The sequence below is a fragment of the Scyliorhinus canicula genome, chromosome 10 (assembly GCF_902713615.1).
Source record: "Scyliorhinus canicula chromosome 10, sScyCan1.1, whole genome shotgun sequence".
Taxonomy (NCBI): Eukaryota; Metazoa; Chordata; class Chondrichthyes; order Carcharhiniformes; family Scyliorhinidae; genus Scyliorhinus; species Scyliorhinus canicula.
This window is the reverse complement of record NC_052155.1, coordinates 90758860-90781163: the sequence shown is the minus strand read 5'-3', so window position 1 is coordinate 90781163 and position 22304 is coordinate 90758860. Positions and strand designations below refer to the sequence as shown.

The 22304-nt window shown below is 45.3% G+C and overlaps 1 protein-coding gene across 1 annotated transcript in view; it reads left to right on the top strand.

Moving 5' to 3' along the window:
* st18 (ST18 C2H2C-type zinc finger transcription factor) overlaps nt 1-22304 on the top strand; it is a 458310-nt gene that overhangs the window by 326387 nt on the left and 109619 nt on the right. Inside the window, exons 7-9 of the mRNA XM_038809340.1 lie at nt 593-795; nt 5234-6037; nt 13038-13172. Coding sequence (XP_038665268.1) covers nt 593-795; nt 5234-6037; nt 13038-13172 — 1142 coding nt within the window. The remainder of the gene's footprint in view (nt 1-592; nt 796-5233; nt 6038-13037; nt 13173-22304) is intronic.

Here is a 22304-nt window from a genome sequence, read left to right as displayed (position 1 = left end):
AGTGATGTTTGATAATATTGATTCACATGTGGCATATAAACTGGAAGGAGCAATTTATATGCCCTTATGAATTATAAATCAATTCTAAAGAGGCAAATCTTAAAACAATATTTTTTAGACATGAAATTAACTTTACCAAAGGGGATTTTGATTGGCTGAGAAGTATGTCAAAGCACTTCATCCCAATCTATCATCAGAATATGTATTTACATCAAAGCTTCTCTTGCAAGGTGAATAAATGCCACTTAGCATAATGTGTCATATATGCAACTTGGTACTCGTGAAAATATATTTTTATATTAGCATTCATGTACATTTACCTGCAATAAAGAGCAACATTACCTAACAGAATTAGATAAGGTAATTATATGCACTCATTTCCCTTTGGCCCACTGACCATTCTCACTAGCAAGTAGTTACCAGTTTATATGCCTCTGTTGTCTCTTAGCTAGTCCGGACAGGAAGGAGATTCTCTCCGTTCTGACAATCCAGCAACATGCTGCAGTATTACTCAAACATCATCTTCTTTGTACACCTTGTTATATTTACACACAAAAATATGTTTAATTGTTCATTTCCTTTTCCTTTAAAGTTTACATAATTGTTCTGTGGCAAAAAAGAGAAAGATGCAGGAACAGAAAATTGGAGCATCGGTAAACAAAAGAAAATCCCTGTTGATGAAACCCCGTCACTACACTCCTAGCAAAGACGGTGAAGAAGAAAACAAAGAGGGTAAAGACTCTGTTGAGATCCTAACACGAATAGAGGAAGTGGAAAACAACAGACACTTGTTAGGTACTGCAACAAAAATATCTCATATTACATTGCAGTCCAAGAGCTATTTTCGAATAAGTTATTCAAGTCTAAATAAGCGAATCAATGAATAATCTAACAATATTCTAATGATGTATTCACTTTTTAATGGTGTTTTTCAGTAGTGTAATAAAAAAAAGACATTGCCTGGATTCTCTGCTGCCCACCTCTGGTAGCGGGTTTCCGAATGCAGCGGAGAATCGGGTGTCGGGTAAAAAGTGACTTGGCACCTTTGCAATGCTCCAGCCCCATGCTGACGGTGGATTCGGGGTTCTCGTCCATGCACCAGCAGGAGGATGCAACTCAGTCTTAATGACCCATTTTCATCCACATAGTGGGCCATGCACCAAATTCTCTGGACCTCACGATTCTCTGGTCCTCTGCCCTGGGAATCTCTGCCATCGGCACTGATTGCAACAGGTATGGACAAACATGGCCTTGACGTGGTGGACATCGCCGTGGACGGACCAAGGGGGTAATCCCTTATGGGAGTTGACCCAAATTCCACTCGAGTGGCACCCTGCTCCACCCCCCACAATGCCGGACAAGTCCTCTCCACCCGCACCAGACCCCAACACCCACAGCTTCCCCAGAGGCCACCTAAATTGAACACCCCCCCCCCCCCCCCCCCCCCCGAGACGCCATACAAAAAGAGGCCTCCCAGAGACCACCTGAGTAAGGGGACCGCCCGCAGAGATGCCTTGAATAGAGGGACCCTCCCACAGGGACCCCCCTGTATAGGGGAACCCCCACTGAGAGACCCCCTAATTAAACAAACCCCCCCCCCCCCCACTGAGGGACCCCCTAACTAAAGGAAACCCCCACAGACCTCCAAGAAAAGAGACCTCTGTCTGGATTCTGGAGAATAGTTCAGACAGGGGCAGTGAAAAAAAAACTTTTGTAACATTCACCTGTTCATACAGCTGCTAACTCAGACAGAGGAAGCACCAGCACCACGTGTCATTCCTGGAACGAGAAAAGCAATGATCTGGGTATGAACTGCTCAGATCATGGAGCTGCATTTCTGTTAGTGGATTGTGATTGACATCTTCCATGAACACAGGTGTACGCCTTGCTTCATTAATCTTTCTTCATGGATGAGTGATTCTGATGTGCTGTAACCACAATGTTTACAAACATCAACCACTTTCAAGAGAGTTCAGTGCATTCAAATCACCCCCTCACATTTGAGTGATTTTGAAGTGCTGAAGCTGGAAATTCACAGCTCTAGGGGGTGCGGGTAAGGGGGTCCCTTTAGTTAGGCGCACTCTGGGGAGTGCTCAAATTCTGTGGGTCTCTGTGGAGGGTACACTATTCAAGGGGTCTCTGAGGGGCAGGTCGTTAGAATCACCCCCATACTTGGGGGAAGAGTGGAACACAAAATAACCAGGATTGGGGACCTGATCCACGATGCTGGGGGGCTGCTTTGTGATTCGGGGTGGGGACAGCTGCAGGACCTCGTAATCAGGCAGCCCACTCAAAATGGAAGCCTGATAGCGGGATTCCCTTGGGGACCGCTCACAATTCTCGCCATGCATAAATATGCATGGCTGAGGATTGGGAATCGCTTCCTGGAGCGCAAATCAGTAGCAATTCAACTCCGGTGGGAGAACACGGGCGGGAACATTCCCCCACTCACAATTCTCGCCATGCATAAATATGCATGGCTGAGGATTGGGAATCGCTTCCTGGAGCGCAAATCAGTAGCAATTCAACTCTGGTGGGAGAACACGGGCGGGAACATTCCCCCACGCCGATTTCATAATCAGCGATCGGGTGGAGAATTCCTCTTTACGATGAAATCGTGCTTGTATTCGCATGCTCCACCCCTTCCCAAACCATGTCATCGCAGCACACATCACATGCCATTGGGACGGCGTCAGGACGTCACCTAATGGGCCACCTGCAGTGCTCCGCCCCCGATAGTTCGAGATCCCGACCACGTGGTTGACTCATGGTCTCAGCAGTTGGGAACCCGGCGTGGCGGCTGCGGATTGTGTCCAGCTCCGCCACAGTCAGGCGGGAGACATGCTGCTGCCTGGTGGGCTTCAACGAGAGCTGGGTGGACTTGTAGGAGGTGGCCCGGGATGGTGAGGGGCTACCCAGGAGGCACTACTAGCAGGTCGGGTGCGTGCACGACCGGCGCCATGCTGTATGGCGTAACCGCTGCAGGGTGTCGCCGTGCACATGTACGTACACGGACCCGACACTTTTCTGGCCATTTATTTTGTGGAGACCGGGCGTTTTACATGGCGCGGCTGCTAGCCGCTCACTGTTCGGAGGATCGGTGCTGGGGCACCGCCGATTATTTTTGACGTAAAACGCATGAATCCTCTGGACATAGCATGAAAATCAGAGAATCCAGTCCATAGTCTCCCGAATGGAAAATCGGTCTATTGTAGTGTAAAGATGCATTTTCACCAATTCCAGTACTCTGTGGCTAATGGGGATACATCTGAGCTCTGTGTAACTTAGCAACAGCAGTAATTGTTGTTTTGTAGTGCTTTTACTGAGTAAAATTCTTCCTTTTGAAACGTTCAGACGTGGCCAATGTAGTAGAAAAATAATTCCATGAATCATGCACAATCAAATTCAATTCTGTTCTTTTTTCATTTTTATGTACTAAATTACATTTGTACGGTATTTTCTAATTCCGCATCAGAATTACAGCCACATTTTCACTTGCCTACTATTATGAAAATATTTATATTTTTTGATAGTGAAAAACAATGATTGTTTGTGAAATCTTCTAATTTGCATCACAACATGTAAAATGTGCGATTAGGTGCTATTAACCTGTAATCTACAATCACGTGCAGAAAATGATGAGCTATATAACATGTCTTGCACTCACCTTTATTAGCTATAATGCTAATTTGATATTAATTCACTGAAATAATAGTGACAGAATCCTATATTCTTTTAGGACAGAAAGGAGTCATTTGGTTATTCATACCTGTGCCAAATTTCTGAAAGAGCTAGCCACATAGTTCAATTTGTTTGCCTTTTTCGATGTAGACTAAGTTAAAAATTTATATCTGACATTATGAAATCTGACATTGTTATCATTTTTTTGTGACACTTGTGAAAGGAATATTTTTTCTATTATAAATTCCTATGTGCATTCAGAGCAGAAACTGCCCATATAGAGTTATAATGCTCTGCTATTTAGTCCCACTGTAATAACCAGCACAGGACATACCGTGTGGGAATGATTGTTTTCCCCATCCTCCTTGAGGAGTACGGACGTCCCCACTAGGGGCGGGGTAGCTTACCCGTGCTTGCATAAACGGGCAGTTGGTCTGGAACAGAGAGTACATGGCGAGGTACCACTGGTACTCATGTATATAATTGTTGTAAAATAAATGTTGTTTACTTTTGCTTACTTTGGACTCCCGGGCCTCATTCAACCCACCAAAGGAGATGCTAAAGTATCGAATTTTCACAGCTTCCAGCTGTCTGTGGCAAAACTCCTATTCTCTGCTTCTGAAATCGCTACAAATTTTGCTATTGGATTTTAGATAAGAGCAAATAAAAGTGATATGAATAAGGATAAACAGTATAATTTCAAAATGGGAACTGAATTATGCTTGCACATTCTGCTTCAAATGTCCCAAATTCTCAAATTCCACTTCACCTGAAGACGAAACCAAGGCCCAGATTTGGCTGAAAACCATAAGTCCTGCCCCCAAACATGACACTTCCCATTTTTGCTGCATGGTTAATTTCAGAACCATCCAGTATCACAATAAGGCCATTTCACAGTTTGATTGACAGATACACGAGGTTATAGGTGCTTTGAAATTGGACTTTGAATTCCAATGCTTGTTGTTATAATGAATTGTTCACTTGAATGGCATGTTTGTTATCAGGCATTATGCAGTTGAAAGAATGTAAATGTAGTAAATGTGTTTTTATGCTTGAGAATGTTTTTCACGATAGTGAAGTCTGCAATAATCAGAGCTTTGTTTTATCTAATCTCTGAGGTTTTCTCTGAGGGGAAGAGGTTGACATGCAGGCAACAAGGGCCATGGGGGTGAGGACAGGAGCATAGTTTAGCACGGATGGCTGAGGGGGTCATACCAGTGGGTAAAGGGGCCTAAGTCGGCATAGTGGCTATAAAGATCCATGTGGGTGGGGACAGGGCATGAGATGGCATAGGTTGGCATGGAAAGTATGTGTGGGGGCTGGGGGTGGGGGGGGTGGTGAAGGCTGAAGGAATCTTTTATGTTTTATTCTCATTTTTGGAGCGCCAGATCCCGAGGCAGGCTTTCCATCCACCTTGCCATGGCATCCAGCAGCCTCCTCATCTCTTTGGAATCACTTGCCCTGACTTCAAATCTAAAATATAGATCTAAAATATCAGAGTGTAGTTTATTGTATTGAACAAAAGCTTCCTAACAATATGTTTGTTTTCTAGAAAACAGACTTCAGCAACCAGCACATGAAAATCTTCAAATGGACCTTCCAGAGAAAGATAATGATGATTTTAACAGCTATCAGGAGCTGGTAGTTAAATCACTTCAAGATCTTGGGAAAATAGCAGAAGATGCAGCAATACAGAGATCCACTGAAAGTAATTTAAATGACAGTGGGGTACAGTCTTTGGAGGGAGAAAGTGATGCAGATGAAAGTCATGCATCTATCATTTTCACGAAAGATAGGACACCTATATGTGAGAAAGAAGTGATGTTACATTATTCCTGTGGAGAAAATAATCAAATGCTTTCTGAAGATATCTATGATAACTGTGATCAGCCCCAGGATTTATCAAAACCTTCTAACATGAGCAAGCTCAGAACCTTTGCAGTCCAAAGTTATAACCTGGGTTGTAAACCTAGGGACAGTTTAGAAGCAAGAGGGAAGGAAATTGAGACAATAGAAGTTGTCCCACAAGAGACTGCCAACCAGAACATGATTAACAAATTTGGAGAAGCACAGCACTCAAACCCAAACATTTCTATTGGTAAGATGGGGTCTCCAAAGACGGATGATGACTGCACTTCTCAGATATCTACAACCACAGAAGTTTCAGAAGTTTTTGACACAGCAAAGGGGAACCTTAGTCTTCTGGAACAGGCTATTGCTCTGCAGGCAGAGCAAGGATACATCATAAAGGGAACACACAAGGAAAATGAAAGGATCTTACTGGAGAAACTAACTGCAGGAAACCAGCATTGCAAAATCATTGACATTGGCATAAGAAAGAATTACTCCAGCAGAGGTAAACTGCATCTTTTTCCTTTTGTAGGATCAATTTTCAATTTGCCCTTGAAAATAAATGTCTACTGTTCTAGTCTGTTTTAACTGGCATGGCAATGACCTCTATTTCTCTTGACCGCGGTCAGCACTGTTGTGTGATAGCATGTGCATGGTATTGGTCATCATTTTCCCCTCAGATACAGGGGGCGGGTTTCTCTGATCCTGAGGCTAAGTGTTGATGCCGTCGTAAACACCGTCGCGTTTCTCAACAGCGTCAACATGGCCTCAGGATCAGCAATTCTGGCCCCTACAGGGGCCAGCACGGCACTGGAGTGGGCCACGCCATTCCAGCTGCTGATCCCAGCGTCAACTGGGCGCCTGCGCAATGGGACAGGCGCATACGCGCGCATGTGCAGTGGCTTCCTTCTCCGCGCTGGCCCCGACGCAACATGGCGTAGGGCTAAAGGGGCCGGCGCGGAAGAAAGGAGGCCTCCAGCCAGAGAAGCCAGCCCATCAATCGGTGGGCCCCGATCGTGGGCCAAGCCACACGGAGGCCCCCCTGGGGTTGAACCACCTCTCCCCTCACAGGCCGCCCCGGACCCTCCCATACCGAGGTCCCGCCGGTTAAGAGCAGGTTAGAACGGCGCCGGCGGCACTCGGGTTTTCTGTTACGGTCGCTCGGCCCATCCCGGGGAGAGAATTGCCTGGGGGGGGGGGGGGGGGGGGGGGGGGTCGTAGAGCGGCCCCCAGCCGGCGCCAATTCTCCACTCTACGGAGAATCGCGTCCCGGCGTCGGGGTGGAGTGGCGCGATTTGCGCCGGTCGCAGCGATTCTCCGGCCCGGCCCCGGGCTGAGAGAATCCCTCCCAGAGTGCTTCCCTGCCATGTAGTGTTCCATTTAGTAGCAAGCAATTGTCGAAACTTACTCAGTCATATCAGGTGAATTCCAATGTCAGTCATGAGCATGTTGCAACTCTACAGGGTGGTAACCTAGCACCCACTCCATGAACTGCGATACAGAGACGAGAGGATGAATTTCTGTGGGGTTCTCTCAATTGTCTGTTGTTATTTTGCCAGAAGAACCTTCTAATACCCATAAAATGACATAAATGTGAGTGCAGTTTCTCAAGGTTTGTACAACTCTTCTTCCAAAGTTAGGGCAGACAAATGGGAAAAGCCTACAAAAATACATCCCCTTGATGTTTTTGTGCACATGCTTATTGTCCATAATAGTTAATATCAGTCACTTGGTGACACAGAGTTTGAATATTGCCAAAAAGAGAGGCCAGAGTTTAACACTGCTCCCCCTCACGTTAGGTTCTGAGGTGGGGCAGGAGCATAAAATTGGATGGAAGCGATTCACTCTGGGATCCTCCCCACCCAATCCCAGATGCCATTTTACAGTGGGGCAGGCAGGGTCTCTGGGGTGGGGGCGCCCATGCCCCTACTAAGGCCACTTGATTATTTTTTCCCACCCAACCTCAATTATTAGGCTGGCAGGCGGCGGTTGGAGCAGATAGAAAAGGTCTTCATCCACTTACCTCCCCTAATACCAAGATTGTCCCACGCCCCTGCCAAGGAAATCCCCGACCCTACTGCCCCTGGGACCTCTGGCACTTACCTGAAGTGCGGTCTCGTGACTTGGGAAGTATGTTTTCTGGCCACTGCAGCTTTGTGCCGAGAGGGACTTGAGAGCTGTTGGCCAACACCTCTCCAAGGTGGAACTTGCATCAAAGGGCAGATGGAAATTCTGCCTGCTGCCAATCAATACTCAATTGAGTGAAAAGTGGCAGTGGGCCTGTCAGAGTTAGCTAGGATGTTTTCAGAGCAGCTAAACTTTTCCCCTTGTCATCAGGACAATCACAAGAATGCCAAATTTCAAATGACCACAACAATTTATACCATAGGAAAATAGGGTGTTGAAACTACAACCCCTGTTGTAGTTCAGAAAACATGCAAGGCTTGAACATATTCATTTTGATTGCCAAATACAGGACTCCACAGATGAATGTATGTCACTTTGTGATTATCTTAAATTGTTTGTTAGTGTAGCTTTTAGCACAGTCAGATTTGCAAATGCAGTCTGAATTATGGAATGATATCTAACAGGAACTTTTTATTTTGGGTTCTGCAACAGAGGCTGGTTGCTTAACTGTCTGTACGCTGCTTATTATGAACAACTGAAGGAACATGCTGTTTGATTCGATCAGCCAATCATTGAGATGCCTATATACCTGGCATTGCACTGCCAGTGAAATCCATATGCCACATTCATATGCTCAATTGTATGCGAGACAGAACATTATTTTGGACTGACAGCAGCATCCTGTTGGTGGAAAATGCCACTCTCTCCTCCCGTAGTGTAAATTGTTCTGATTGTTTGAAATTTGGCATTCTTATGTTTGTCCTTATGAGTACAGTGTGAAAAGTTCTAGCAATCTATTGCTCTTTTCAACAATATTCAATTGTTTCCATCACAGTTGCACATGTTTCATTCCTACTGACAGTTGCTGCATCATTTATTCAGGACCATTCAGTCATTTCCTTCACTCATTGAAAAGAAAAATCATGTCCTTCACTAGACAGGGAATTATATAGAATTTACAGCATTGAAACAGAACATTCAGTCCACTTGGTTTATAATGGTGTTTGCGTTTTACCCAAGTCTCCACTCTTCTCAATCTAAATTTATCCTTTTTCACTTCCTCGCTTATCCAATTTTCTCTTAAATGCATTTTTAGACACCCCTTCACTTAGTAGAGTTCCAATGCAAAACTCAGTGGAATACCGATGGAAACAGTGAGTTAAATTAACGAATAGAAATATAGGGTGCAATTCAGCGGACACAAGTTAAAGTCCGTTGAACGGCGAGTTTACATAGAACATAGAACAGTACAGCACAGAACAGGCCCTTCGGCCCTCAATGTTGTGCCGAGCCATGATCACCCTACTCAAACCCACGTATCCACCCTATACCCGTAACCCAACAACCCCCCCCTTAACCTTACTTTTATTAGGACACTACGGGCAATTTAGTATGGCCAATCCACCTAACCCGCACATCTTTGGACTGTGGGAGGAAACCGGAGCACCCGGAGGATACCCACGCTCACAGGGGGAGGACGTGCAGACTCCACACAGACAGTGACCCAGCCGGGAATCGAACCTGGGACCCTGGAGCTGTGAAGCATTTATGCTAACCACCATGCTACCCTGCTGCCCTAGGGATTGGAGCATGGCAATCCGTTTGGCGCCTGGCGCCAACCTCGATTTTCGGCTGATGCCCAATTCTCTGCCCAGTTGTATTTCACAATTCTGGCGTCGCTGAACGGAGAATCCCACCCAAGTTGTCTTCCTTGATGGCAAGATTCTTGTGTCGTTAACTCCATCTCTTCTTGGGCAGTCCCTCCGCGTCGAAGATGGCTTGCTTCCACTCTGTGGAGGTGGGTTCTGCAGTGGCTGAATAGTCCGATCCTAGATCCGCAGACAGTGCCACAGGTTTGGCAGGTGGTGCTTGATGAGGTAAATGGGTGGGATGCTCTGGATTACCTCTTTCCGCTCTTTAGGCTTGGCCTCCACATGGTCCACCCTACGACGCTCGAGGTGATTGGCACCTTAGCGGATGTTTTATCTCCACCTTGAGCGTTCTAAGTCTAAATATTCCAACATGTCGGTGGGGATGTTGCATTTATTTCACAAGGCTTTCAGAGTAGTGTTTCCTCTGCCCTCCTACTGATCCTCCTACTGAGCTCACTCCAGTTACCCCTCTATTCTGTGGATGGGCACCTGAAGAGAAGAGGATTGGCAGAAGCTGAGCCCATGGCCGTTCACCCAGGAGACCCTGAGAGTGTTCAGTCCACGTGACATCCTCCTCCTTGTGAGCAGCACACCTCCAGCCCCACACACTAGCAACAGCCATGCTGCCCAAAAGCAGGTTGGGGCCCTCAAAGTCCCAGCCTCCCAAGGGATGCCCACCAAGATCACCTCAGGCAGCAGGGCATGGAATTTGGCAGGCCGCCACAACTTCAACTGTGGATCCTGGGGATACACCTAGATGTTGCAGGAGGGTGAGGAAGACAAAGAAACGATAGGCACCTGGTAAGCACGGGTAAACCTCGGCACTATTACAGAAATAAACCCAGTGTAATTACTAGCTAGGATTAAAAATCATTTTGATCACCCATAAAGAGCCTCTGCATTGTCATATCATCGCACCATGCTTTGCAAACCTCCATGCAAACTTGCCGCTTTCCCCCTGTGACAGCTGAGATGTGTTATTCTGCCTCTATGGGCCCCAGATCACTCCATTCAGTGGCAGGTCACATTCAGCTCTCTGTCAGGCAGGAGTCAGACATTTCATGGAGGATACGTTGAGCATCATTCTGGGCTCACTGCAAGTCATCATCATTTTCCTGCACTGTTGACTCAGTCGCTTTAGTGTCCTACCCATGAACGGAGCCACCATCATGATGACTTCCCACAGTCACCTCGGTCCTGAGAAGAAGTGAGGCCCCATGTTGGGAGAGATCTTCACACCCTTTCTTGGTCGTTACCAAACCAAGAGTCAGCAAGGGCATCCCTAGCCCTGTGCCCCACGCAGCCCCTAACCAGCGGCCGAGGACCTTCCTCCTCCTCTTCCGCGGGTTACCTGTTGCAGCCCTTCTCGAGATCCTCTTCACCCGAGGACGTGTAGCGCTGCAGTGCCACAATGTGCAGAGCGCCGCAGACCACTATGATGTGAGACACCCTCTGGGGGATGTAATGGAGAGCTCTCCCAACGGGCCCATGCACTGGAACTGCATCTTGAGCATTCCAATCGCCTGCTCGACCAGCGCACGCAGTGATGCATTCGTCTTGTAGCAACGCTTAGCTGTCGTCTGTGGCCTCCACACTGGCATCATCTCCCACATCCTGACTGGGTGCCCTTTGTCCCCAGAGGAACCATTCCTCCAGCTGGTGCTCTCCCTCAAAAACATCAGGGATCTGCGAACGCAGATGTAGCAATCACAGACGTCCCCAGGAAACTGGCACACACCTTCATGATGCGCTTGGCGTGATCACAAACAATCTGGACATCAAGGGAGTGGTATCCCGTACAGTTCAAAAATGGAGCCCCATGCAGAGCCACGTGGGTGCAGTCAATGACACCCTGCGCCTGCTTAGTGCCTGTTATGCGGGCGAAGCCCATGGCCCAGCCACCTGGTCCCGTTCTAATTTTTTTTTTAAATTCAGAGTACCCAATTTTCTTTTTCAATTAAGGGATAATTTAGCGTGGCCAATCCACCTAACCTGCACATCTTTGGGTGTTGGGTGAAACCCATGCAGAAACGGGGAGAATGTGTAAACTCCACACAGACAGTGACCCAGGGCTGGGATTCGAACCCGCCGTAGGTTGCAGTGCTACCCACTGTGCCACGTGCTGCCCTGTCCTGTTCTAAGTTGGTGTGCGCAAATAGTGCATCTGTGACGTCCTTTATGAACTTGTGCACTATTGACTGGGAAAGGGCATATGTCCTGAAATGAGCCACTGGCATAGAAGTTCACAGCGGGGCCACAGACAATGGGTGACATCCCAGTCCAGGTGGTGCCAACTCTTACATCACCTGGCACAGTGGTCCATCATCTCCCGGGACAGACTGTCTTCTCCGACACTGGACCTCTGACATCTGGAGCTAGGAAGTTCTATGTCAGAACATTCGTGGCTGGTTGGTGTCTCCTCCCAGCCTCCGGCATCTATCTCCCTGAAGATCAATGTGTCCTGCCTCCCCATCTTCTTTATGGCCACTGGTCCTGGCTGCGTGCAGTGGCACATCAATGTCTGCTGATTGATCGCAAACAAAAGGATTGCCTGCTAGAATGACACCATGCTTCTCCAGAATCATAATCTGACCAGGGAGCGAACATCAAATTGTGCAATGAGGAGTCCTGATAGTGACCTGACCCTAAGCCCTCTCAGAATTGTGTTTTCCGATTCTCTCTGTATTTTCCATCTGCCTTACCATTCTCAGTGAAGGCTAATGTAGGCTCAAAATTCCATCCAGAAGGTTGGAATCTGAGTTTTGCGGAAATCACATTTGTTTTTGAGTCCAGCACTAAGTGGTGAGGGAGAACTGGACGCAAATTATCTCTTGCAAACTAGTGTTTCTTCTATTTCTCTCTCTGAGGGCTACAAATACATGTCGCTCCATGTGTTTTCGGCCTTTGTTAATGCCACTGTAAGTGCCAATAGCACTTAGAGTGATTGATCCATCAATCTTTTGTCTCTCCGTTACTGAAGTAGCTTCTATCCATTTTGTTATTCCCAAAATGGTGCACATTGAAATCAGCACAATACAGAAGGGGAATGAATGGTGGATGCAAACCAGCATCATGTCATTCCACCATGGAGCAGATTGAAGCTTCAACATCCTGCATCAATGAGACTGAACCCAAAAGCTGTACTGGACCACGTGCATAGACTTATGTACAATAAAACTAGTAAATGGTTCCCTGAAAAATGTTTATCTATAGTTTTTTGAAGTTACTTTCAGTTATTTAAAATCCGACTTTTCATAGTGGTGGACGAGAAACTTACATTTCCAATATGCTTACATTTTGAGATAAAACCCATTACTAGCTGGAATAAAACTTGGATCTGGTTGTCACTTAAATATATCAAGGAATATTTTTTATTGGAAGAAAAACAATTATCTTCTGATGTGGTTGTTCATGACTGATTTTATGTTTGTGATTATGCAATTGAGATGAGCAGAAACTTGAACCATAAAGTCAATTCGGACCATTAGCTCAATTTCAACTTCAGTTTATTGCTGATCACAGCCAAAGCAGAAACACAATCACATAATGTTTAATTAAGGGATCTTTACTGACACTTGGCTTTATCCTGATACCTACATGGTTTGATTGTTTAATATTCCCATTCTCCAAAGCAACAGTTACAGGATTACTGATATATAAAGGGGCTGACCAGATGGGTGGATTTCTGTTAGTTTGTCACTGCTAATGCTCTGCTGATTTTTACAGATTCTATTAGATCTGACAAAAAAGAATCGAAGTGTCCAACTCCAGGCTGTGATGGCAGTGGTCATATTACTGGGCTATATCCTCACCACCGGAGTTTTTCAGGCTGTCCTCACAAAATGAGAGTGCCACCAGACAGTGAGTAGACAGCAGTGCAAAATACTTTTCAACTTCAAACCAAACTTTACACCCACGTGCAATATATATAATTCACTGTTGCATGCAGTTGGTTTATTAGGAACATTTAAAATCTCTGCTGCTATAATGAAAAAAGAAGCATATGCACAATATTTGAATTAAAGGAATGAAGGCGTCTCAATCTGAGAACTGGCTACACATTAGTTGAACATATGGGGTTTAAACAGACCAAATGTTCTGCTTGGCAAATCTAGTATATTGATATGATTATAGCTCATGGCTTCACCCTGTTACTTAATGATTCCAAAGTCAGCACATGGGTTAAAAAAAAAAAGAGGAAAGCGGAGTTCTTCAATCTGTAACGCGCCTCCTGGCTTAGAACTGAGTGATAGCTCATTTCATAGGCTCAGTAGACAATATCAGTCACTCCCTAAAGTTAGGTGAAACAGTGAATTGGCTATTTGATTAGTCTTAAGCTGTTTTAATTGTTTATATATGTTTGTAACAATGAAAAGAGTGTAAAGTCTGTATCAAATATTATTCTGGCAAAAATAAGGACAGCAAAAAGTAGTTGTTTGGTGATACAGAACTTAAGTACTGCTGCAAAAAGGCACACATTGTCAAAGCTTTACATCTTGCACGCATCATGACATTCGCAAGAATACCAGATGTGTAGGGAACAACAATTTATATATCATGAGAAGAGTGCTGATTAGTTGGCAAGTGGGGTCTGATTAGTCGAGGCATTGCCATGGAGAATGTGCCAGTTAACTGATGACTGACAATTGGTGCCAGGGCACTGCCCAGGCATGCCCCTCTCCCCCTGGAGGCTATATTTAGCTTTGCGCCCCCAAGCGGGTTCCCCTCAACAGCTTCCATTTCTCAATAGCTGTAGTCCTTTAGCGAATAGGGAATTCCTTACCTGGGGAGACCATATGGCGGGGAAGTCGTGAAATACATTTAAATTTATTTAACCTTGTTGTGTATAGCGTATACCATATACCGGCAAGGGGAGAGGAAATCAGAAAATGAAATCTCACCAGCAAGAATCTCGCTTTCCGATTCTCACAAGATTTTGCACCCATGACGAACCCAGGTGCAAAATCGCCCCAAATATGATTGAAATAAATATTTTTTAAAAACTTCTATCTATTATTTATTTCCAATTAAGGGGTAATTTCACGTGACCAATCCACTTACCCTGCACATCTTTGGGTTGTGAGGGTGAGACCCATGCAGACACGGGGAGAATGTGCAAACTCCACATGGACAGTGACCCGGGCCTGGATAAACTCAGGTCCTCAGCGCCGTGACGCAGCAGTGCTAACCGCTGGGCCACCGGGCTGCCCTATGAACGTCTATCTAAAACTGACGTATTTTCACTTCCCAAATTTCTGGAAACTGAATCCAATTGTAGCATTACGCTATAAGAGATATCTAAACTAGCACAGGCCTAGGAGCTTGGGGCTTTCTCGTCTGTATGACTCAGCTCTTCATAGGCCAAACTCACTGAGTGATCATTGGCATTTTTATTATAAATTAATGTAATTTTTCCTCAAGTCTTCTATTCTATCTTTTCTAACCATGGAGGCTCATGGAAACACCAGCATCTCATGTTCCCCCCAAAGTCACATAACACCCTTATATCACCTTTCCTTCATAACTGCTGGGTCAAAATCCTGGAACTCTACCTAACAGCCCTGTGAGAGTACCTTCACCACACAGATTGCACTGGTTTAAGAAGGCTGTTCAGCGCCACCTTCACAAGCGTAGCTAGGAATGGGGACATCATTCTGGCCTTCCAGTGATGCCCATATCTCATGAACAAATTAAAGAAGGAAGAGCAGGATTATGTCTCCATATACTTTCCGCCGCCTTTCTTGTACAAACCATAATGACAGTGTGGCCCTTTTCGCCAAATAATACCTTGGTCTTCTCCCATGTCCCTGTGGTACCTCCTTCAAGCACCTTGCCTTCTTGGCTGTCCTTTAAAATCATTCTACAATTTTATTATTGTGCCCCAAAGTTTTCAACAAAATATTCTCCCTCCTTTCTTCCCAATCTTTGTGGAAAACCACCACTCAACCTCAGCAAGTGTGAGTAACTATCCTTTGGGTCATTTTGAGTACCTTTGGGAGTCATGCCGAACCTCTGTTTTCTATCTTAAAGTTAGCTAACCTGCCACATATTTCCAATGCCACAGTTTGTGGCCTTATTTATTAAACTATTATGGGACACTTCTATCTTGGTCCTTTTTGAAAATCCAAATAAATTACATCTACTGAATTCCCATTTTCTACTCTCTGTCACCCCCTCAGAAAATCAATAAGGTTAGTCAAATAATGGGTAGGAATCTCCGATCCCTTGCCGGGTCGGAGCATCGCCGGGGGGGGTGGGGCGTGAATCCCGCGACCCCGCTCCGGCGCCGGCCTCCGATTCTCCGGTGACCGGAGCATTAGTGACAATGGCCGGTGCGGTCGCCGTGGCGCTGGTCGGGGCCATGAAATGCACCACCCCTGGTGATTCTCCGTGCTCGACGGGCCGAGTGCCCGCCGAGTTCTGCTGAGTCCTGCCAGCGTCGTTTGCATGTGGTTCTACCTGGCGGGACCTCGCCATTTTGCTGCGGGGGCTGACCTTGTGGGGTCAGAGGGATCCGAATCCGAGGGGGGCCTCCACGGTGGTCAGGCCCGCGATCGGGGGCTAACGATCGGCAGGTGGACTAATTCCGGGGGGTCTATGTTCCTCCGCGCCGGGCCCCTGTATGACTCTGCCATGTTGCCCGCGGGCCAGTGCGGGTCTGTGCATGCGCAAACACGTGGCGGATGGCGCACATGCGCGGACCCGTGCCGACCGTGGCGTGCATACGTGGACTCACACCACCCATGCTGGGGCCCGTATCAGCAGCTGGAGCTGCGTGAAGTGCTCCAGTGCCATGCTGGCCCCCTGTGGGGTGAGGGATCGCTGCTCCTAGCGGCCAGATGACGCCATCGTAAAATGCTCCGGCGTTTACGACGGCATCAACACTTAGAACCTTTATTGGAGAATCCCTCCCAATGTTTTTCCTTTTGAAATCCATGCTGACTATTCATTGATATGTTTTCCTTTTCTCCTATTCTCTTCTTTAGTGGGTGTTCCATTTTCTTTCTGATTGGTCTACGATTCTCTGGACAAGTTCCATCACCTTTCTTTTATGCATTAATTACATTAGCTATCCACTCATCCTTTCGAACCATTTCCTAATTAAATATATATGTGTAGTAATGCCACTTCAATCTCTTTCCTAAACCCTTTTAAAATGCAATCCACCCAGATCAGGGGTTTTATCTTCTTTGTGTCTGATTAGTTTATTTACTACATTTTTAAACGATAAAATATTAAAGCATGCTGCTGTGCAGAGAGACCTGGGTGTGCTAGTGCATGAGTCACAGAAAGTTGGTTTCCAGGTGCAACAGGTGATTAAGAAGGCAAATGGAATTTTGTCCTTCATTGCTAGAGGGATGGAGTTTAAGACTAGGGAGGTTATGCTGCAATTGTATAAGGTGTTAATGAGGCCACACCTGGAGTATTGTGTTCAGTTTTGGTCTCCTTACTTGAGAAAGGACGTACTGGCACTGGAGGGTGTGCAGAGGAGATTCACTAGGTTAATCCCAGAGCTGAAGGGGTTGGATTACGAGGAGAGGTTGAGTAGACTGGCACTGTACTTGTTGGAATTTAGAAGGATGAGGGGGGATCTTATAGAAACTTATAAAATTATGAAGGGAATAGATAGGATAGATGCGGGCAGGTTGTTTCCACTGGCGGGTGAAAGCAGAACTAGGGGGCATAGCCTCAAAATAAGGGGAAGTAGATTTAGGACTGAGTTTAGGAGGAACTTCTTCACCCAAAGGGTTGTGAATCTATGGAATTCCTTGCCTTATGAAGCAGTTGAAGCTCCTTCATTAAGTGTTTTTAAGGTAAAGATAGATAGTTTTTTGAAGAATAAAGGGATTAAGGGTCCTGAACTACTACTCATATGACAAGCCCTTCATAAAATATAATTCTATAGAATTCCTCCAGTGGAAAAGGAGGCCATTCATGCCTCCGAGCCCGCACCAACCCTCTGAAAGAGCACCCTATTTAGGCCCATTCCCATACCCTATCCCCGTAACGTGCACTAGCTATGAAGAGAGGTTTAGTAGATGAGGATTATTTTCATTAGAAAGACGGAGGTTGAGGGGGGACCTCATTGAGGTCTACAAAATCATGAGAGGTATAGACAGGGTGGATAGCAAGAAGCTTTTTCCCCAGAGTGGGGGACTCAATTACTTGGGGTCATGAGTTCAAGGTGAGAGGGGAAAAGTTTAAGGGAGATATGCGTGGAAAGTTCTTTACGCAGAGGGTGGTGGGTGCCTGGAACGCATTGCCGGTGGAGGTGGTAGAGGAGGGCACAATAGCATCATTTAAGATGTATCTAGACAGATACATGAATGGGCAGGGAGCAGAGGGATACAGATCCTTAGAAAATAGGTGACAGTTTTAGATAGAGGATCTGGATCAGCGCAGGCTTGGAGGGCCGAAGGTCCTGTTCCTGTGCTGATTCCAATGGTGTACCCCAAATGACTGTACTTTGTTGGCAGGATTAATAGACAAGATTAAGGGCAGGATCCTCACGCAGCGCCCGCCTGGCAACCGCCCAAAGTCAATGTACCTTTACATGGTCCGCGTCCAGTACCTTGGCAATCTTGCGGCAGGAGGGGCGGAAGAATCCAGCCTGAAATCTAATTTTTTAAATTTAGAGTATCCAATTCATATATGTTTTTCAATTAAGGGGCAATTTAGCATGGCCAATTCACCTAACCTGCACATCTTTGGGTTGTGGGAGTGAAACCCACGCAAGCACAGGGAGAATGTGCAAACTTCACACGGACAGTGACCCAGAGCCGGGATCGAATCTGGGACCTCGGCGCCATGAGGCAGCAATGCTAACCACTGCGCCACCGTGCTGCCTTTAATTTATTTTTAACTGTAAAGCAACCAAATTTAATCTAATAATAGCAAAATGCTCTGGATGCTGGATTGTGAATTTACCCTCCATCTTGACTCCACGCTCTTTTGTTTTCTGTTATTCGATTCGCTTGACTTCTCAACAGAACCTCACCCTTTCCCCACATGGCCACTATCCTTTGTTGTCCAGGTTTACACACTGACATCTGTTCTCCAATTACCACATTCTGCAAACCTACCTTTGCTACTATTAGTACTCTTCAGTTCCTAATGGCACCATTAACAGCCCCTTTGTCTCATGTCCATAACACCTTTGTCAATCTCGCCTTAACTAGGACCTATCACTGATTTTCCATTCTCCCACCCGCACTCAAGTATATAATTCATCACATTTCTATCCCTTTTCAGTTCTGTCGATGGGTCACAAGGCCTCGAAACATTAATTGTGTTTCTCTCTTCACAGATGCTGCCAGACCTGCTGAGATTATCCAGTATTTTCTATTTCAAATTTAAACTAATTTGGGGTTCAAATGTACAGCGTTAAAATTGAAAATCAAGGGCAGCACGGTGGCACAGCGGTTAGCACTGCTGCCTCACGCCGCCGAGGACGTGGGTTCGATCCCAGCCCCGGGTCAACGTCCGTGTGGAATTTGTACTATTCTCCCCGTGTATGCATGGATCTCACCCCCACAACCCAAAAGATGTGCAGCGTAGGTGAATTGGCCACGCTAAATTGCCCCTTAATTGGAAAAAATGCAAAAAAAATTTGAAAATCAAAACAAAAATTGCCAGTTATGATTTTGTTCATCTCCTGGCCGCTCGGGCTCACTCCAGTGCTAGCGGTGAGAAACCTATTACTGTGACTAGTCCAGTCATACGCTTTACTTCCCAAACCTTAGCTGGAAAGTAATCCAGCAATGTGGTCGGATGGAGCAGGTAGATGTTGCGATGAAGGGCTAATACTGTGTTGATCCGCCTTCTTATCAATTGATGTGAAGAGTAGCTGTTTCCTGAATGTCAGAAGTTGTTTTAAAAAGGATTCACATTGAGATCAGAGTGCACTCTTCAGTGCCGTAGTCAATGAATAAAGTAGACATTGATTGGGGTGGTTAAATGAAACATTTCCAGTTGAATGTTCTTTGAGAATTCAAAAGTCATAGCAGTAAATTTGAGATGAAGATGTCAGTTCTGTTCATGTTTATTGAAAATGTGCACGGGAACTTTTTAAAGACTTACAGCCCTGAGCTAAACTGAAGAAATAATAAAATTCATATCAAAAACATAATTAGCACTAACCTTATGTTCAAACATGTTATCTGAATTTAATTGTCCTCCAGAACACTAACGTTTAAAAATATTTTGAATTCATGTTCAGACATCCACCAATAATCCCACCACTTTGGTTTGGGGAAATCTCCAACGTAAACTCTGTTGAATTTAATTAAGTCACATTTTTTTCCAGTCTGTTTCCTTCCAATAGTTTCCAAGCCTCCCAATTCATTCATATTCCACAGCACCAATGTCAATCTTTCTCACTCTTGATTATCTTCCCCAGGCCTCCAGTCCCCTTCCTCAGTCTCTACCCGTTCCTCCCTTTGCCTTCAGATTAAAAATGCGAGAGAGCAGAGGGAGTAGAGACCTGGGTCACACAAGCCAAATCAAAACCCTTGTTACATAAGAACTAGTGTGGCTTCCTAGCCCTAAAAAGGAAATGTTGCTGTATATGGAAATGTTGATTCCTAATCCAGGAAGAAAGCAAGAAAATGAAAGCCAGCAGGAGAGCGAGTGAATGCTGGAATTGATCATTATTGCGCTTTGGTACTTCTAGACTGCCAAAGTAAAGCTCACACACATACTTTCAATACAAATTAAAAGCCTTCAAACACAAGACACAATAATGAAACCTTCCTGTTCTATATATCTGTTTGACCATTTAATTCCAGGGATTATTCTTGTGAACTTCCTCTGCCCAGCACATCCTTCCTTAGGTATGGGGCCCTGAATTGCTCACAGTATTTCAAATGGGGTCTGACCAGAGCCTTATACAGCCTCAGCAGTACATCCCTGCTCTTGCATTCTCGCCCTCTCGACATGAATGCTAACATTACATTTGCCTTACTAACCTCCGACTGAACCTGCATGTTAACCTTAAAATAATCCAAATTTAGACTCCTAAATCCCTTTGTGCTTCAGATCTACAAAACCTTTCCCCATTTAGAAAATAGTCTATGCATTTATTCTTCCTACCAAAGTGCATAATCTCACACTTTTCCCCATTATATTCCATCTGCCATTTCTTCGCCCACACTCCTAGCCTGTCCAAGTCGTTCTGCAGCATTTGCGCTTCCTCAACACTATCGTTCCCTCTGCATATCTTTGTATCAATTGTAAACGTAGCAACAGTGCCTTCAGGCCCTTCTTACAGATTATTAATGTATATCTTGAATAGTTGTGGTCCCAACATTGAACCCTGTGGAACACCACTAGTCACTAGCTGCAATGCTGAAAAAGACTCCTTTATCCCCACACTTTGCCTTCTGTCAGTCAGCGAATCTTCTATCCTTGCCAGTACCTTGACCCTAACACGATGGGCTCTTATCTTATTCAACAGCCTCCTTGTCAAAGGCCTTCTGGAAAATCAAAAAGAATACGTCCAAAGGCTCTCCTTTGTCTAAATTCCTTGTTACTTCCTCAAAGAATTCTAACAGATTTGTCAGGCATGACCTCCCCTTGACGAAGCCGTGCTGATTCAGCCCTATTTTACCATGCACTGCCAAGTACTCCGCAATCTCATCCTTAATAATAGACTCTAAAATCTTACCATTGACTGAAGTCAGGCTAACCAGCCTATAATTTCCCGTCTTCTGCCTCCTTTCTTTCATAAACAGGGGTTTTATATTAACCATTTTCCGGTCCTCTGGGACCCTCCTTAACTTCAGTATATCCTGAAAGTTCACCACCATTGCCTCCATAATCTCCTCTGCTATCACCTTGGGAACTCTGGGGTGTAGTCCATCCAGTCCGGGTGATTTATCCAACTTCAGACCTTTCAACTTCCCCAGCCCCTACTCCTTAGTAATGGCCACTACACTTTCCTCTGCCCCCTGACTCTTGAAATTCTGGTATGCAACTGGTGTCTCCATTGTGAACACTGATGCAAAGAACTTATTCAGTTCCTCTGCCATTTCTTTGTTCCCCATTACTACTTCTCCAGACTCATTTTCCAATGTCTGTTCTTGCCTCTCTCTTACCTTTTATATATCGAAAAAACTCTTGCAATCTTCTTTTATATTGCTAGCTAGCTTACACACATATTTCATCTTCTCCCCTCTTATTGCATTTTTACTTGTTCTGTTCTTGCTTTTAAAGGATTCCCAATTATCTGGTTTCCAACTAATCCTCACCACATTGTATGCTTTTTCTTTTGCATTTATGCTGTCCCTGACATCCCTTGCCAGTCATGGTTGCCTCGCCTTCCCCTTAGCATGTTTCCTCCCCCTTGGGATGAATTTCTGTTGTGCCTCCCGGATAACCCCCCCAAAATTCCTGCCATGCTGTTCCACTGTCTTCCCTGCTAGGCTCTCCTTCCAATCAACTCTGGCCAGCTACTCCCTCATGTCTTTATAGTTACCTTTATTTAATTGTAAAACCATTACATCTGATTCCAGATTCTCCCCCTCAAACTACAGGGTGAATTCTATCATCTTGTGGTCACTGCCCCCTCAGAGTTCCTTCACCTTAAGTTCCCTAATCAAGTCTGCCTCATTACACATCACCAAATCCAAAATTGCTTGGTGGGTTCTACCACAAGCTGATCCAAATAAAACATCTTGTAGACATTCCATAAGTTCCTTTTTTTGGGATCCACTACCAACCTGATTTTCCCCACCATTATTGTGATATTGCCTTTCTTATATGCCTTTTCTAACTCCTGATTCATTTTCTTCTATTTAGTTTAAAGCCCTATCTACAGTACTTGTTCTGTGATTCACCAGGACTCTGGTTCCAGCATGATTCATGTCCCATCAGAACAGTTCCCTCCTTCCTCAGTATTGGTACCAATGTCCCATGAATTCAAACCCATTTCTCCCACACTGACCTTTGAGCCACACATTTACCTCTTTCAATCTTACTGATCATGCACCAATT